This window comes from Sapajus apella, unplaced genomic scaffold (assembly GCF_009761245.1).
Source record: "Sapajus apella isolate SASKATOON/1434 unplaced genomic scaffold, GSC_monkey_1.0 scaffold13, whole genome shotgun sequence".
In the NCBI taxonomy this organism is placed as follows: Eukaryota; Metazoa; Chordata; class Mammalia; order Primates; family Cebidae; genus Sapajus; species Sapajus apella.
This window is the reverse complement of record NW_022436953.1, coordinates 35,453,864-35,471,666: the sequence shown is the minus strand read 5'-3', so window position 1 is coordinate 35,471,666 and position 17,803 is coordinate 35,453,864. Positions and strand designations below refer to the sequence as shown.

The window sequence follows — 17,803 nt, the reverse complement described above, 5'->3', positions numbered from 1 at the left end:
TGGAGGGTGAGAGTGCGCCGTGGGTCCCGTGGTGGAGGTGAGAGTGCACCGTGGGTCCTGTGGGGGAGCACCTGGAGCGCCAGTGTGCGCCATGGGTCCCGTGGTGGAGTGTGAGAGTGCGCTGTGTTGCATGTCATGTGCTGCGTCACCGAGAATATGCCACGTCCTGTGTTGTGCGTCATGTGCCACGTGTCAGGAGCCGCAGGTTTCTGGAGCCCAGCTGATAGTGCAGGTCCTGCCACGCACGTCTAGGCTGGGTGATGAGGCACGGGACCTCTCCGTGCTCCACCTCCCAGAAGGACAGGCAGCCATGAAGCCGTGCAGACCTGACAGGACAGTGCCGGGTAGGGGCGAGGGTGGAGAGCCCCAGTCAGGGGCAGGCAAGGTCTGCCATGTGGGCAGACCAGGGTCTTCTCCTGACCTGGCCCTCACTGTGGACCTGCACGCAGAGGCCTCCTCTGCAGGGGACGGTGTGCAGCAGCCACAGTACCCAGCACAGCATACAGGTGGACATGCAACATGGGCCAGGGCGTGTGCCAAGTGGATGGGCTGCCATCCTGTGGGGTCCTCTGTCTGAGACGGAACACTGGATAACCTGGGCACAGTCATCCTTCACCCTCGGCTTAGACAGCATCACCTCCAGACCAGCGTCCACGAACGCACCCATGTGGACCTCATGGCCAGCACTGCCCACCACTCCCACCTCACCCAGAGGTAGGGAATCCCTCTGCCCATGGTCCCACGGCCACATGGCCAGGACCAGCCCCTAAGCTATGGACCCACAGCAGCTCTCTGCCTTTCCAGTTCTGGACTCTTCCAAGGCTGCTCTCTGTAAGGCGCCTTTCTCATTGCCCCAGCTCCTGATGGGACTTCCTGCTTCCTCAGCCCCAGGCCTCAAACCAAACCCCTCTGCATTTGCCCAGAGGTGTGGAGGACACTGGCATGGGGAGTGGCACCCGCAGAGCCAGGGACCTGCCTGGGCCTCTAGGCCGCTCATCCCCAAGGCCCAGGTCATCAGCCATGGCGGCTGGCAGCTTCCGTGGTGGACAGCGGGCAGCATGAGCGCAGACTCCAGGTGACGGCAGGAGGAGCTCCCAGGCAACCTCTGAGCGCCCACAAGGAAGCGAAGACACTGGTGGCGCCGGTCTTTTCAAGGTGCCACAGCCCCCGCACCTTCCACCCCCCTGCCGGACACATGGAGCCACGCGGAGCAGCCAGTGGCCTTGGAGGTCTTGGCGGTCTAGCTGATCTTTCAAAAAGAAAGCTTCTCAAGAGACGTACAACCCATACAACATACAACCCAGCCTCCCTGGAGCCCAGGGGGCCTAGGGCATTCATGCCGACACACCGCCACAGACACAGGAGGCCAAAAGACAGCCTTGTGGGTAAACAGACCAACAGGCATCAAGGCTACACCCCAAGGCCCCGCCCACAGCCAGGAAACGCCCCGACTCCTTAGAATGCGAGGAGCTGCCATGAAATTAACCTCGTGGCAATTGTTTTCCCACCCGTTTGATAGCCCAGTGTCAGCTCATCTGTTAGAGGGAAATAAAAAAGTCAAGCCTAAATGTACAAAAAATTATGATGGAAGTCCTAAATAAAGCAGGGGACTGCAAGCTTATTGAGTCAAAAATCAATCAATCAATGAGGGAGTGGATTAGGAGCACCTCATAAGCCCCAAAGAAATGATTTGCCCAAACACTGGGATTTAACAGTGGAGGACCAAATTCCAACACTTTTAGGAAGTAAATAATGAAAAATCAATTCAAAGAAAAAACAGATCAAGAACCCTGGATTCTGACACATTTATTGCTGAATACCATTTCTCGGCTGACCCGAAAACTTCGGAAGGTGTTTATTTACTTTCAACACCTTCCCGAGATCAATATTTTTAATTTGGATCCGAGTTATTATTTTTCACATCCCAGCAGCGGGGCGCGGAGTAAAGTGGCTCATATTTTAGTGCTAAAAAGATCGATACGACAGTTTCACCTTCACTGCAGCCCTGGCCGCATATCATCGTGTCCCACGGGGCTGCAGGTGCCGGGGCCGGGGAGCAGGTCATTACCTGCCTGCTGAGCAGACGGCCGTGATTTAGCGGAGCACGAAGGGCCCAGTGCCCTCAGAAAACCAATCTCGTTTCATCATGCCCATCTTGTCTCAGGCAGGTGAGGAGGGGCGAGCCCCAGGGCAGGGCCGGAGCCCGAGGGTAGATGAGCTTCCCAGAGGAGTGCCCTCATCATAAACGCATTTCCCTTTCCTTCCCTTTTCCTGGATCAAAGAACATCCGTAAACTCCATCAATTTTCCATAAATTCCACCTAAAGTCTTATTTAGGAGAACAGGGTGGGGAAGGGGGTGCTCACGGAGCAGGAGGCACAGGGAAAGCAGGGCCTCTCGCCGGAAGGAGCGGGCCTCCCATTCCTGGGGCACTGCTGGGTACTGGGACCCCCCCGCCACCCCGAGAGCACATGGGCCACTGCCTGGGGGCCGTGCCAAGAGCCTGCTTCTCACACACTCCAGAGCTGGGGTGGGGGCTGTGAGCTGCCATGACCATCACCTGCGAGGGGCCGCGCCCCATTTCACTCTCCACAGACCCCACTCAGGGGAGGCAGGCCTGGAGTCCAGGCTTTCCAGGCACTGAGGAATGAGTTCTCAGGGTTCCCGCGAGCCCGGCTGACGAGACACGGTGTTTCTGTGCTGCTGGAGATTTGGATCAATAGACACTCGGCGGCCCTGGAAAGCCTCACCCAGGCGCCTCTTCAGTGTCGAGGTCCACATGCGTGGGCGCCCAGCAGCAGCTGAGAAGCTTCTCTGGGTACTAACGTGGTACTGAGACGTCCACGGGTTCCCAGGGGGCATCCTCCAAGCCCCGGCTCCAGCGCTGAGGTGGACACGTGTTCCCAGGGGTAGAGACGCCACGCTGGGACCAGGAGCAGGGGCTCTGGTGAAGGCGCTCCCGGACCACCCGGCACTCAGGCATCCTCCAGCCTGGCACGAGTCACTGTCCCACCCTCCATGCAGGCACAGAGCTTGGGTGTCAGCCCGGCACCTCCTGGGGCCCTCTGCCCCGAGCCGGGCCCGTCTCACCTGGCGGGACTGCTGCAGTCTGTCCTAAGGGCTCCGGGTAGGTGGGATGTCTACCTCCTCCTCCTCCTCGGAACTGAGGTTTCTCTGAACTGTTTTTGTAGGAACTGGTTTTCTGACAAAGTCATGGGAAGCAGGAAGCAAATGCCAAGCACACCCAGGGTGGCCACTGTTGGGACGAGGGTCCAGGCACCATGGACCCTGGGGCATGTGTGCCCGCTCGAGTTCACCCCCACCAGTGCTGTCAATCTGTGCGAGGAGGAACATTTCAGACATGTCCCTGGGAATGGGACGGGGCTGGGACTCACAGTGCTGATGCCAGAACACGCGAGACGACAGCCTCTGAAGGAACCGACTTCCAACGCTTGACTTTCCCGCAAAACACGCAGGAGCCACCTGGCCCACGGCAACAGGCCTGGGAGGGGACGCTGCCCCGAGAGCGGCCGGCCAGAGACGAGTTTGTCTCCTCGGCCTCTGTGCAGACCTGATGAGTCCCCCGGTTACGCTCGTGCTCATGCAGTATGGTTCTTACAAACAAACAAACAAAAAATCCTTTTTTTTGAGATGGAGTCTTGCTCTTGTTGCCCAGGCTGGAGTGCAATGGCGCCATCTCAGCTCACTGCAGCCTACCCCTCCCGGGCGCCACTTGGCTAGTTTTTCATATTTTTAGTAGAGACAGGGTTTCACCGTGATGGTCAGGCTGTCCTCAAACTCTTGACCTTGTGATCCACCCATCCTGGCTTCCTAAAGTGCAGGGATGACAGGCGTGAGCCACTGCGCCGGGCCTAATATCATTTTTTAAGCACAAAAGTTGCCTTCAGAGCATCTCCAGTAGGAAACTCTCAGGTGCCGCGTGGGCGCCATCTCCTGGTGGTAATGGGCATCTGCAGGCTGCCTGATGCCCCTCGCGTCCCCCGCACAGGCTCCCGCGCCAGGCACAGCTTCAGGTTCCACCGCCTTCTGGGAACACGCCACTATTTTCTGATCCCTATTAATACCCCTGACAGCATTTATGTACCAGATAAATTCATTTCAATTTCCTTTTTCAATTAATGGCCTATTATTTGAACCAGACTCAGCTAAAAATATTGCTCCAATACCATCAATCTTGTAAAATTAAATTTTCCTCCCTCTGACAGCCGGAGGGCATCCGGCTGGGGCAAGAGGGTGGTTGTCTGGCTGGCCACTGCTGCCCAGCTCTGCTCAAGACCCTGGGGGGGTCGGGTCCCACCACCCAGACACCCTGAGGCCCCCCAGCAGAGACCAGGACACGGAGGCTGCCAGTGGTGGCCCAGGGGGCAGTGCTCTGGGGTTGGCCAGCCCAGACTCAGTGGCAAGACGGGGATGACAGGCCACCCTGGTGCCAGTTCTGGCACTGAGCTCCTGACTGGGGATCTGGGGCGTCCTGGACCATCCCACCTGCCAGGCAAGGCTGCCCTCCACCATCCACCTGGCCTAAAGCCTTGTTCAGGACCGTGCCTGGAGAGGCGAGCCAGGGCTGGAGCCCACTGAGCTGAAGGGTGGCAGAGGCACCGGGAGCTCCTGCCACGCCCCACTTTCCTGAGAGCAGGCTGCGACCCATTCCCACTCCCAGTCCCAAGCCTTATCCTGTCCCATTTTCTAGAAACTCCCGCTGTGAAGGTGACTGGAGGAACAGCCTCGGGACCGAAGACCCGGTGCGGCCGCCTCTGGGTGGCTCGCTCAGCTGCCCTGGTGCCCTGCACCCTGGCTTCAGAGATCTCAGAGACTCAACTGGAAAGTGCGCTGGAGAACAGGCTGACGTGCCGTCACTCTCAGGCACTCTGAGGCACCCAGGGCACGGTGGCTTCTGGGGTGGGGGACCCGGCCCAGCCCCTGCGCTCGCTCCCCTGACAGGCGTCTTTCCTTTTACAGCTGGGTCCGGCTCCCCTCGCTGAATGCTGCCGCAGAATCTGCAGCAGGTGCAGACTATTTTGGCATCTCACATGTTTTGAAGGTTCGAGCTGTTCACATAATTGAAAATATGTTCTAATTTGACTTGGGGTTATTAATAAACAATTTCCAAATATTTGAGACTTTTCTGTAAATCCCTATTTGCTTCTAATTTAATTCCTTTTGGTGAAAGAATGTGTGTGTATCATTTCTGTCCCACAGATGCGGAGGCGGGGTGGTTCTGGAACCAGACTCGTGCCGTGGTGGCTGCTCGGCTGGAACCGCCCAGGGCCAGAAGGGAGAACAACCCGAGCTCGTCCAGGGCTGGCAGGGCCTGTGCCCGAAGCCAGGTGTAGACGCCCAGATGCGCACGCCAGCCAGGGCCTCGGGTGGACCTGAACCCCCAAGCACAGGCCGCTCCGGACCCACCTGGAAAACCCTGACAACAGCCAGATGTGGACAGTGGTCGCAGCCCTCAGGGGTCTGAAGAAGGTTTCCTGAGGCTTTTGCCTCAGTGAAAGACGTTTTGGTGGAAATGACGGCCATCCCCCCGTCCAGCCCGCACGCACTTCCCTCCCCGGTCCCTTGGTCAGGCTTGGGCAGACTGAGAGGTCTGCTCTGACCAGGGTCCAGCACGCAAGTGCCTCTGTCTGCGGCTGTGTCCACCGCTGCTCTGGCTGAAGAGCCCCAGATGCCAAGGGGGCACAGCCCCGCAGCCCTGACAACAGCCCTCGTCCTGAGGTTGCTTTGATAAGGCACAGGCACTCCTGCTTTCTTCTAACTACTGTTTAGCAAGGTACATCTTCCTCCCTCCCTTCACTTTTAAAGTACCTGTATCTTTATATCTAAAGGAATCTGCGAAGAGCTGAGGGACAGTCCCCACGAGGAGGAGGTGGCCAGGAACTGCCACAGACGAGTCTCTCACGGCAGGGTGGCACACAGAGGCGGGGAGCAGAGACCCACCCTTCCGAGGATGATGGTGGCCAGGAAGGCCTTCATGTAAATGCTTTCAGCAATCCGACGTTGATGTGCGTCGGTATGTTTATTTGGCTTGAAGCTTGCAGTATTTGGATCTGTGGTAAGTTTCATGAACGTTGACTTGGCTTCTGTAAGCACTGCCCCGTCTGCTTCCTCTTCTGCTCCTGCTGGGCCTCCGGCCACACGTGTTAAGACACCTGGTATTTCACGGTGATCTCTATCAACTTTCTAGTCCTTCTCTGTTTCACAGTGAGTCGCGCTTGTGGCTGTCTTCAAATCCAATCCCCTTCTCTTTCCTTCTGCGATGTCTAACCTGCTGCTTTTTCAACTTTCTTTTTCATCTGAATAAGCCCCGCTTGGGAAACACAGGAAGTCGGGTCATGGCAGAGCAGGGTGAGAGGTCAAGGTCAAGCTCTCCTCTTCAGGGAGAGGACGAAGCCGGCAGGGAGGAGGGACCACGGCGGGAGAGGAAGGAGGGCTGACAGGAGGAGCTCCACCCTGAGCATGGGGATGAGGGCCTCGGTTGTGGTCGAGGAGGCCCTGTGGCCTCCATGTGCCCCACAGAGCAAGAGGAGCGGCCCCCTGCGTGTCGGTGGGCGAGGCCTGAGGCCTGAGGCTGGGAGCAGCTGCTTGATAGCACGAGGGGCAGGGGCCGAATGCGGGATTCCTGGGGTTTGTGCAGACTCCACTATGGCTGGGGCCACGCACGGCAGCTGTGTGAGCATCTCAGGGACAGGGACACTGAGTAACTGGCACTAGGCGCCCAAATGCCAAGCTTGTGAGATGGCCCTTGAACCCAAAGAGCAATGAGTCCCACCTGCAGGGCAGGGGAGCCCTGGAGTACAACACCCTCAGCACTGCCACCCACGGGCGCACACCTGGGAGAGGGCCTGTCACACAGCGGCGGGGTCACAGCTGGGGAGCGGTGACGCTGGGGACAGAAGGCCAGAAGATGGACCCGGGTCAAGGAGACCCAGGGCCTCCCCAGAGACGGGGGAGACGGACCCAGGCCGGGTGATCCAGGGCCTCCCCAGAGACGGGGGAGACGGACCCAGGCCGGGTGACCCAGGGCCTCCCCAGAGACGGGGGAGACGGACCCAGGCCGGGTGACCCAGGGCCTCCCCAGAGACGGGGGAGACGGACCCAGGACAAGGGGCCCAGGGCGTAAAGACGGAATTTAAGATGTGGGTCTCTGAACCACCAGTAATTTATTTACAACCTGCAGAGCGTCCCTTCCTCTGAGGAGCTTCCCGCCCCTTCCCAGACACCTGGTACCTTTGTCTCTGTGGCTGTCACATATGCTGGGGCCACTGTCTCACGTGTCTACCTGATGGGGGACCGCAGAGGAGTGGCAGGACTTTGGGGCAGGTCTTTCCCAGCCCTGTGAAAGGCTATGTCCCCCTCCCCTGCACTCACCCCATGAACAGCCTCTCTGGAGATGGGATGCCGCCCCAGCCCCGCACCCTCAGGGCTCAGGAAGGGAAGGGCCAGGCCAATCCGGAGCTGAGCATGGCTGGCGACAGCAGCTCTCAGAGCAGATTGCGGCTGCCATCCAACCTCTCATCTACACGCCCAGAACCCCAGACTCCCTCTTTCACACACACTGAGGCCCTGGGCCCCTCCCGGGCTGTCACTTCCCGACTCCTGCTTGGGCTCGGTCTGGAGCCCCAGGACCCTGTGCGTGCCAGGCCACCTTCCCTGCCAGGCCGGCCCTGGGCTCAGACCACCCGGAAAACCACCAAGCAGGCTGCAGGAGCACCAGGTAGGGTGGCAGGAGCGAGGCTCAGGGCGGGGAGCACCCCGACCCCTCTCCATTTACACAGGTGAAGGGCTGGCTCCTGCCAGGGCCAGCCTGTGTGACCCCTGCGCCGGGCAGCGGAAGGGACTCACCGTGAAGTGCTCCTGGGATTTGTAGTTTTCGTCCAGGTAGACCCGAGCCCTGTTATACTCTTTCATTGCGTCACTCGACAACAGTTCTCTGGAAGGAAGAAAGGAAGTTCCTGAGGAAAAGCCACGCGGACGCCTCACACCTCACGAGAGGCCCACGAGCATCAGGATGGGCCCCAGTGCCGGGGGCACGTCACCGCGAGACCGTGACAGGCAGAGGGCAGGGAAGGGCAGCAGCCGCAGGAGCTGGCCCCACCTCGAGCTCTCGGCATGTGGAGAGCTCATGAGCCCGCAGGCTCTGGACTCCACCCAGCAGTGAGTGCCGGGGTCTGAGGCATCCCCGGGACAGAACCGGTGGGAAGGTCCCATGCAAGGCAAGGGCAACTCTAAGCTTTTGCGGGGGAGGTCTCCCAGTAGCTCACATTTGGTCTCGAGAGAAACTGGACCCCCACAATCGCCACCAGCCCACACAGGCTGGGGCACATGCACCCCAGAGCCCCAGCAACTCTGTCCCCATCTGCTCCTCCCAGAGGGAACAGTGGCCATGGCCTTGCAACCATAAAGGAAGGAGAGGACCTCTGGGCACACTGTTGTCACCGACCGTTCATCCTCCTGGTCACATTTCATCATCAGGAAAGTCTTAAGGAGATAATCTCACCACTGGCTCCACAATGCATGGCTGCCCAGGAGGCCGCCGCACACCCCTGGAGCCGTGAATGGGAGGAAGACGCCCCACCTGTCTGGCCCCCCACCCATGCTTGCTCATTCAAGACGGTGGGGAGAAAGGAGACCAGCACCCTGTGACTCAGCCAGTCCACGTGTCAGGAAGAAGGGGCGTCCACATGTAAGAAAATAAAAGCGCACCCGTAGGGAAGGGCAAGGAAGAGAATGGCTTGACAGACTGACACTGACCGCTCGGCGGCCTAACCGCTGCAAACACACCTTCAACGTGCTTTAGAGAAGAGACACTCAACAGCGCAACATTAACATCTGGAATTGTGTCTAAAACAATCTGATGTGCGAAGCAGCAACAAAATGTGGCCTGCAAGCCCATGAAAAAACAGTCAACAGAAACAGACCCAAAGGGACAAAAATGACGGCATGAGCTGAAAGCTGCTGGAAACAGCCATTATAGACGAGACCGGAGAGCGGAGGACAGCAGAGACAGACGGAGGGGCAAGGACAGGGGACTGCACGTGAGCCTCCAGGAGCTGACAAACACGGCGTCAGAAATAAACAAGTCCACTGCATGGACTTCAGAGAAGATCAAGACCTGCCACAGAAAAGCGCCAGGCGGCTTAAAAAGACCCTGCAGAAGCGATCCAAACCGAAACTCAGGGAGCACACACTGGAAACAGTCAGAGGAGCTTGAGGGGCCGTGGAGCAGCACCAGGCAATTCACATCAGGTAACCCGAGCCTGAGGACAGAAGAGAGGGAAGGAAAAGAAAGCAGCATTTAAAGCAGCAATGGACAAACTTTCCCCAAATCTGACGAAAACAGGAAACAGACCGCAAAAGCTCAAACTGCCCAAGTGAGATAAACACAGAGAACATCAAAGCGAAGTACAGAATAATCAGGTTGCTGAAAACCAGCTATACGGACAAACCTAGCAGTGGGGGAAGGACACATTATATACAAGAAAATGAAGAGGGAACAACGGGGAGATTCTCGGCAGCAACAACGCAATACAGAAGACAATGGGGAGATGTCATTAAACAACAAAAACATCTTTCAGAAACGAGGACAAAGACCCTTTCAGACATACAAAAGCTGAGAAAATTCATCAGCAGCTGACTTGTGCTAAAATAAATGTTAAAGAAAGTTCTTCAGGCGGACGGAGAACCATGCCAAACAAAAAGCAGAATCCACACAAACGGGCGGAGGGCAGTGGGATCAACCCACGACCTGGTCAAAATAAAGGACGTTTTTCTCACCTCTTAATCTTTTTTAAAAACAAAACTGTCTAAAGCAAAAATCGTAACGATGTACGCTGGCAGCACGTGCGGAGGAACGAAACACACAGCGTCATGGGGGCCACGCTCCGCGTGAGGCTCTGAAACCAAGCACGGCGGCCTGGCTCCCGTCCGGCCCGAGTCCCGCCTGCAGTGCGGGCGGCTCCCGCGTCCCGCGTGCCCAGGGTCTGTCCCCGCTTTCTCCCCCCTCCCGAAGGTGCCGCTTTCCTCACTGACTGGCTGGGTGCACAGGTTTAGGCTCTAGTTTTCGTCGGTAATGTGAGCCGCAGGCGTCCTTCCCAGAGTGGCTTCATTTTCACTTTGGTCAGGGTGCTTTTTCACAAGCAAACGCTGAGTTTTAACACAGCCACGCTTTTCCACCTTGTATTTTGCAGGCGGCACTTCTTGCCCATTTTAAAAGAAATCTCTCATCCCAAAACGGTAAAGATTTTCTCCCGCATTTGAGACGGAAAGTTTTAATGCTGCCTTTTACATTTACATAATTAATACAACTGAAATTCATCTTACACAGGGTGAGCGGGAAGTGGCTGCTGACGACACAAAGCAGGGACCCAGTTTCATCTTCCCAGCACAGGACCCCCTCGATCCCCTGCCCACCTTCCTCCTGCAGGGCAGCCTCGGAGGGTCTGGGCGGGGCCTCCACTCCCCTCTCAGGCCTGGACACCTGCACGACGCCACCTGCCCCGCTGCTTCAGGATGAGCCCTGGGGTCCAGCTGGGTGAGAACCCACTATGTTTTTCTTCAGGATTCTTTTAGCTATTCTTGACCCTTTGCTCCTAAACAGCAATTTAGTGTTAGTCTGTTGAGTGTGAGGAAAATGCCGTGAAGATTTTGGTGAAAACTGCCTTAAACTACAGATCACTTTGGGAAGCTGTGGCGGTTTTTCTGGCAGCTGAAAGCACTGCTTGGTTCTGCTCAAGGAACCCGTGCTGGGAGTCAGGGTGGAGGGCCATGCCACTCCAGGACGTGAGGATGCAGCGGCTGGGAGCCCTGGAGGCCCGCTCGCACTGGCGCTGGCACTGGCGCCGGGACCAGGCTGGGAGTCCCGGCGGCTCTGTCCAGGGATCCCAACCGGGGGTAGCTGCATCCACCCCCTGAGTGCGGCAGCAGTGAAGCTTCTCGACGTGAAGGCCTCATGCTGCGAGGAAGCCAGGCCTTGCCCAGGGTCTGCAGGTGGAGACGGGACCCCTGACATGGGCATGTGCCAGGGCCACAGTGTAGGGGACACAGAGGACGGGCTCCACTGCTGTGGCCTCAGGAAAATACAGCAGCCACTGTTAGGAGTGGCCGGCGGGAGGTCCATGTCTGAACACAAGCCTGCCTGCCTGCCCCTACCTGCTCCTGTCCAGTCCTGCATGCCCAGGGCGGGGCACCCATCTTCCCAGGCAGGACTCGGTTGGGCCAGCCCCCTCAGGAGCCTCAGGGCATGCACACTGGGACCACATGCATGGCACCTTCCTCCTTAATGATGGAGACTTCGCCTCCACAGAGGATGGACGCTCCCAGCTGACCTCCCTGAGATGGACACATCTCAGTGGGATGTGTACCTGGGCCACTGCAGGCCCAGGCCTCAGACACACACACACTGGGACGGCTCCACTCAGTACCGGGGGCTCACATACCTGGCCTGAGAGCACAGACCCTGCCTTCCATTGCTGCCCCAGGAGGGTTGTGGCCACACGTCTAGACCACTCCTATCTCTGGAAAACTGAGACTCAGCCAAAATGACCCCCAGGTGAGTCCCAAATGATGAAGCTGGGGATCACAGTACCATCAAAAGACGCCACCCCCAGGACTCACATCCCTGAGGAAGGGGACAAGCACCAGCAGCTGCCCTGCCATCACCCACACCCCCAGGGAAGGGGACACACACCAGCACCCACCCTGCTGGCACCCACACCCCCGGGTTAAGGGGACACACACCAGCACCCACCCTGCTGGCACCCACAACCCCGGGGAAGGGGACACACCAGTACCCACCCACCAGCACCCACACCCCCAGGGAAGGGGCTGTGTCCCAGCACCCGCCCTGCCGGCACCCACAACCCTGGGGAAGGGGACACACCAGTACCCACCCACCAGCACCCACACCCCCGGGGAAGGGGCTGTGCCCCAGCACCTGCCCTGAGACTTACTTGACGAACTTGTCCACGTGGGACATGGAGGCCTCGTAGTTCTTTCCTCCGAACTCCTGGCAGTGCAGAGCCATGAACTGTGGCTTGTGCGTGTGCACGACCTGGAGGGAGAGAAGCACAGGTCAGGGCCAACGGGGCCATCGGACAGCCACACTTGGCACCTCTTCTGCTGTTCCCACGGCCCGGAGCCACCGGGGCTGATGGAGACGGGGCCCCGCACCTGCAACCACGGGTTCTTTTGGACAGATTCTAGGAGTCACCTCACCTTTGTGCTCTTAGTTATTTGTATTTCCAGTGCTTTTTATCCTCCCATGACCACAAATTACTTAGAAAAGAGTCCAGACTTCTCAGAACCCTCTTCAATCATCTAGAGGCATTTTTTTCCCAGTTACAAACGTTATGCGTGTTTACGGCAGAGCATGTGGGAGCCTTGAGATCAACTGGTCACAATCTCACCAGGAAGTCACCTGTTAGCAACACTCAGGCATGCCCCAGCAAGGGTGTGCGTGCACACGTGTGTGCCTGAGCATGTGTGAGCGTGAGTGTGCAGACGTGCCTGTGTGCGTGTGTGCTCATGTGTATATGAGGCAGGTGCTCCACGGCCCATTCACAGTGGGAGGACCCCGACACACAGCAGCAAGTCACACCGGGTCACTTCCACTAAGTGGTAGAGCCGGGAACCTGAGCCTGGCATTGCAGCCACCAGTCCCCCAGCCCCACCCCACCCCGCCCCGTCAACACTCCCAGGCCCCCCGACACATCTCTGAGGTCCCCAGCAAGGATTCTGACTCATGTAACCACCACTGCCACATGCTGAATCTGTCCCAAGCTTTTATAACTAAAGAGCAGTGAAACAAATATCCTTGCCAATGCGGCTTCCCGTGTGACCTGGTGGCTTCCACCAGGACACTCTAAGAGGATGCGCGGGCAGAGAATTCGGAGCAGACGCAATATGGATGTGGCCTCCCCTCCTTCCAGGTCCCAGTCCATTTCCCACGGTCACTCCAACCCTGTCCAGCCACTGTCACGCACCACACACCTCACCATGCATGGGAGTCCCGACATGCAGGCCAGGACACAAACTGCGTCTCACCTGGCAGGAAACCTTGGGTGGGCACACGTGAAGCCACTGGGGAGCCGCATGTCACTTGAGCAGGACAAGGGGTGAAGTGCTCATTGGCCCCGCTCTCCTGGAACACAGGATGGGCAGCACTTCCCAGGGGCAAGCCCACCCATGGGCTCGCTGTCCAGGGCTGTGGGGTGGTGCCCAGACAGCCACCAAGGGCCCAGCAGAATGGGCTTCCTTAGAGGAGGGAAAGGTGGGAGAGAAGGGGCAGTGCTGCCTGCGCTGGGCTCGGGAAGCAGGAGGTGCTCACGACAATGCGGCACTCGCTGTGAGCCAGATGGAGCTGTGGGCATGACCCACCTCCCGAGAGCCCAGCGCCCGCAGTGCAGGGCACGGCTGAGCAAGGGAAGATGGGCTCAGGCTGGGGAGACAGAACCTGGGCTCTGACCACACACCGCGGGCAGGCCCCACCTGTGCTCAGGTGGCAGCAGCAGCAGCAAAGGCAGCTGTGCCTGGGCTCCCCACAGCCCCCAGGTGGACTCACGAAGTGGGCCTCTCCCTCACAGGCATGGACGTGGGCTCCCTGGGTACTCAGGAGGCCTGACAGCCCGCTGCCTTCATGCCCAGGCGGTGCACTTCTCCATAACAGATGGCTGAACGTGGCTCCAGAAACTAGAGAAGTTCTCAAAACAGACCCCTTGTGCCAGTGGGAGGGCTACTTCCAGGCTGTCTTGCTGCAGAACTCTGATTTCATTGTGGTGTTTGAGGGTGGGGAGGAGAGCTGGGTGGGCTTGAGATCTGCCCACGCCTCCCCAGCACGGAAGAGACCTCACTGTGTCCATACGCCCTAGGACACCGTGGGGCGGTCGGCTACAAGGCCGCCAAGCTCCGGAGCCCCCACGGCTCCTGTGAGTGGGAGGTGACATCAGCATTCTCCTCACAGGGCACCAGGACCCAGGGTGACAGATGCCATGGGCATAGTGGCGCAAGGCTGGGCAAGCAGCGGACACTGGCCTTTACTTCTGTGCCACAGTTCCTGGCCGTGGTCACAGCACCTCGAATGCACAGCAGAATCAGTAACTCACCGCACCCTCAGACCCGGGCCAGGCTGATGCTTTGATGCCCTCTGACTTCCTGTCGTTCCCCATCCTTCACTATTCGAGCTAGGTCTGAGAATCCAAACACCAAGCTGCCTGTCCTGAGACTACATATTTCTTAAACTTACTACTAATTTTATTTTATTTGAGACAGGGTCTCACTCTGTTGCCCAGGCTGGAGTACCTGGTGTGATCATAGCTCACTGCAGCCTCCAACTCCTGGGCTCCAGCGATCTCCCATCTCAGCCTCCCATAGTGCTGGGACTACAGGTGTGAGTCACCACATCTGGCCTCAAAATGCTTCAGGACGGGGACTTTTCTCACTAGGCTGCCTGTACTCCAGTACCACCTAGAGAGAAAGAATGGTAGCAGCAGCACAGTATTCAATCATAACTTGGACGTGTTTAGGGCTATTTTGTGCCTTCTTAGTCTTCAATAGTTGAGTTCCTTCTACATACTAGCAAAGCTAAGTGACTAAGCCATACCTCTAGGGGGAAAAACCCTATATTCAATGTATCTTATTGGTAAACCCAGTGATCTTCCAAATTAATAGTATTTGAAACTAAATTTTAATAATCACTAAGTTTAAATAAACAACTGGAGAAAACGACCCAGCCCTCCATGACATTCCTTTGAACTCAACAACTCCCACATAGCGCCCGGCAACATCTGCTTTGCATGGGACTGAACATGAGTTCAACTTTACTAGCAACACATATTCTGTTTCCCCGGCCTGGCAGGATTTCAAGCACATGACAGAAAAGGACGATGAAGAGTTACAACATGTGAAATCACCACTGAGCTTCATCAGTGGGTCTTCATCAGGTGCAGCCGCCCCTCCACGTGGAAAATTGGGTCAGAGGTCTTACATGTATATTTCCATGCAGTTATGACAAAGGACCCCATTAATTTAAACCAGAACAGCTTGATGTCTCTCAAAAGCAAGTGTACATTACATGGATGTGCTCCTAAGCAAAGCCCCTGCCAATAAAGGCCAGGCCTCTGCAGACAGAGGGGACCCCTGCTCCCGGCGTGATGGGGAAGGAGAGGTGGCCATGACGCACGCAGCTCCGTAAGCAAACGCCATCACAAGAAAGGACGTGTCCTCAGATTCTGGCGACCTCATGGATAACTCCATTTCACTGCATCCCCAGGCTGTCACTGCAGGAGTGCGGCGGTGGAGAAACAGCCGCTGTGCTGGCGAAGCCACCTCATCAGTGGCCCCAGAACAGCAGCTGCACGGTGAGACCCGGCCCTCATGTGAGGGATGCCGGCGGGCGGCGTGGAAAAGAACTGAGGACACGAGGGCTTCTGCGACCCAGCCCACCAGACCCGGCACGGAGCAAGCACTGCACGCCAGGGCTCCTCTGCTGGAAATGCCTCCGCCCACTCCCCACGCTCACGGCCTCCCCCTCAGATGGGCTCCAGGCTGTCCCCCAGAAGGCTGCCCCTTCCTGGACTCCTGAATAGCATCGTGAACCTCCTTTCCTCTGCGGTCACAGGCCCCTGAGCCCTGAACCCTGCTGCACCAGCACTCATCCACACTGGGGAGCCCTGTGGGTGCGCGGGGTGATGACGCCCTCAAAGCTGAAGTGAGAAGATGCTTCGAAAACACAAAGTGAGGCCTGAGGAGAGGCCCGTGTTCCCACACGTTTCCCACAGGTGATGCAGACAGGGACCCTAAGCAGGTGTAAAGCCACACGCCCTTTGAAAACCAAGTTAGCAAAATGAAAAGAGCTTTACCACGGGAAATTGCAGAAGAAGAGCAATGAACACGAGAGGAAAGGCCAGAGCACTGAACGGCAGCCACGGGAGCTGTGGCTCCTTCACACCCGCAAACCAAACACCCTCCAAGCACAGCTCCCTCACGACGCGGGCCCTTGAGGAGCTTTCCTGGAACAGACTGCAGCTCCGTTTACACCCAGTCCCAGGAGCTTATGCCCAAAGACCAGGCCCAGAAAGCCGCACCCTGGCACCGGGTCATCTCACTCCACAAAGGCGCAGGCAAGCTGCCTGAGGATTCATGAAGGAGAAGGAAGACATCCTGGTTAGGTCTGTCTGAATAGCGGGGCTAGTTACCTGCATCAAGAAGTGCAACTTCACATAAAATAAACACCGTTAGGACACAGAACTACAGTCTAGAATGGTGGACTAGTTACCTGTAACAAGAACTGTAACCTCACATATCATAAACGCCGTCCAGGACACAGAATTATGGTCTAGAATGGTGGACTAGTTACCTATGACAAGAACTGTAACCTCACATATCAAAAACGCCACCCAGGACACAGAACTACAGTCTAGAATGGTGGACTAGTTACCTATGACACGAACTGTAACCTCACATATCATAAACGCCGTCCAGGACACAGAATATGGTCTAGAATCAGGGACTAGTTACCTATGACAAGAACTGTAACCTCACATATCATAAACGCCGTCCAGGACACAGAATATGGTCTAGAATGGATCAGAACAACAAAAAAGTTGATATCCATGAGAACCTAATGAACCTGAGAACCTCCACGCAGGTCATCTTGAAATCAGGGTGTTATTTTGAGCTAGGACGTTGTTTGCAAAACCAAAGCAAGATATTATCCTGCCTTTCTTGGACAATTGGTATCTCTGGAAAAGCACAGGGTCTCCTTCCCTCTTTACAGAAACACTCCTACCAAAAAGTGAAAAAGAAATGGTAGAAATAGAACACAGCCATTTTACAATTCTTCATGACACAGTGAATCAGGGCAGTGATCACTGGTGGCTGCTAAAAAAGACCACAACAAGACACAGACAGAGGGCTGAGCAGAGCACATGCCTCCTGATGGAAGCTGCAACACCACAGCAAAGCATTCCGTCGGAAAAACCGAACCCACACCAGATCTAGACAGAGGCCAATTCCAGGAAACAGGAGATAGCATGCTAAGCACAGCCACGGGATGCCTCTGGCCACAGGACCACCGACACTGCGTGGGGGATGCTGGATGCCTTCCACAGATAAGTGCAGGCAAAGAGAGGCCAAAGAAGACAGAAGAAGGCCGAGAGAAAGGCAGGTGCACAGAGACACGCATCTACTAAAAGGCACGGCAAGGGTGTTATCAGCTGGGGCTCTGGTTTTGCCACAGGAGTCTGAGGCCCTCAGAGGGCACTGTTCCCACCGAGGACAACCACACACTAAAACAAGCACCCAAGGACTTGCTGGCTGTGTTTGAATCTCTGTGTATCTCTTCCCTGGCTGAAGATCCTGGAGAGCAACCCCGCACATCTGAGCACGGGCCGAAACGTAAGCCAAGGCTTCTTGGCTGCTGTGACTCAAAGTAGGAGGCACCACCCAACCTCCCGCTTTCATGATTTCAAGGGCACTCCTGAGACACTACCCACGAAGGAGAGAAAACAATTTTTAGAAAGAAGGAAAGGTCGCAGCCCTGAGTAACCGGATGGCAAAGGAGAAAAAGCAGGAAAAGAGGGGCTTGGAAGAAAAGCACCATCAAATCAGAACTAAAACTCCCAGACCCCAGTCACGGCCCGAACTTGCAAAGCCGGTGGACGCACTGGGACTCTGCAATCCCAACAGAAGAGGGCGCTATTACACCAGGAATCCTGCAAAGCCCCTGCTCCCGTTCAAGGGTGCCCTGCATACAACAAGGCTGTAAAAAAAGACACAAAAATACA

The 17,803-nt window shown here is 56.8% G+C and overlaps 1 protein-coding gene across 2 annotated transcripts in view; it reads right to left on the bottom strand.

Moving 5' to 3' along the window:
* The window catches only part of INPP5A (inositol polyphosphate-5-phosphatase A), a 222,500-nt gene that overhangs the window by 106,451 nt on the left and 98,246 nt on the right, over positions 1–17,803 (bottom strand). For both annotated transcript variants that reach the window (XM_032282053.1, XM_032282052.1), the window contains exons 3-4: positions 11,972–12,072; positions 7,866–7,953 (exon numbers count right to left, since the gene is read on the bottom strand). In XM_032282053.1, the coding sequence (XP_032137944.1) occupies positions 7,866–7,953; positions 11,972–12,072 (189 nt within the window). The remainder of the gene's footprint in view (positions 1–7,865; positions 7,954–11,971; positions 12,073–17,803) is intronic.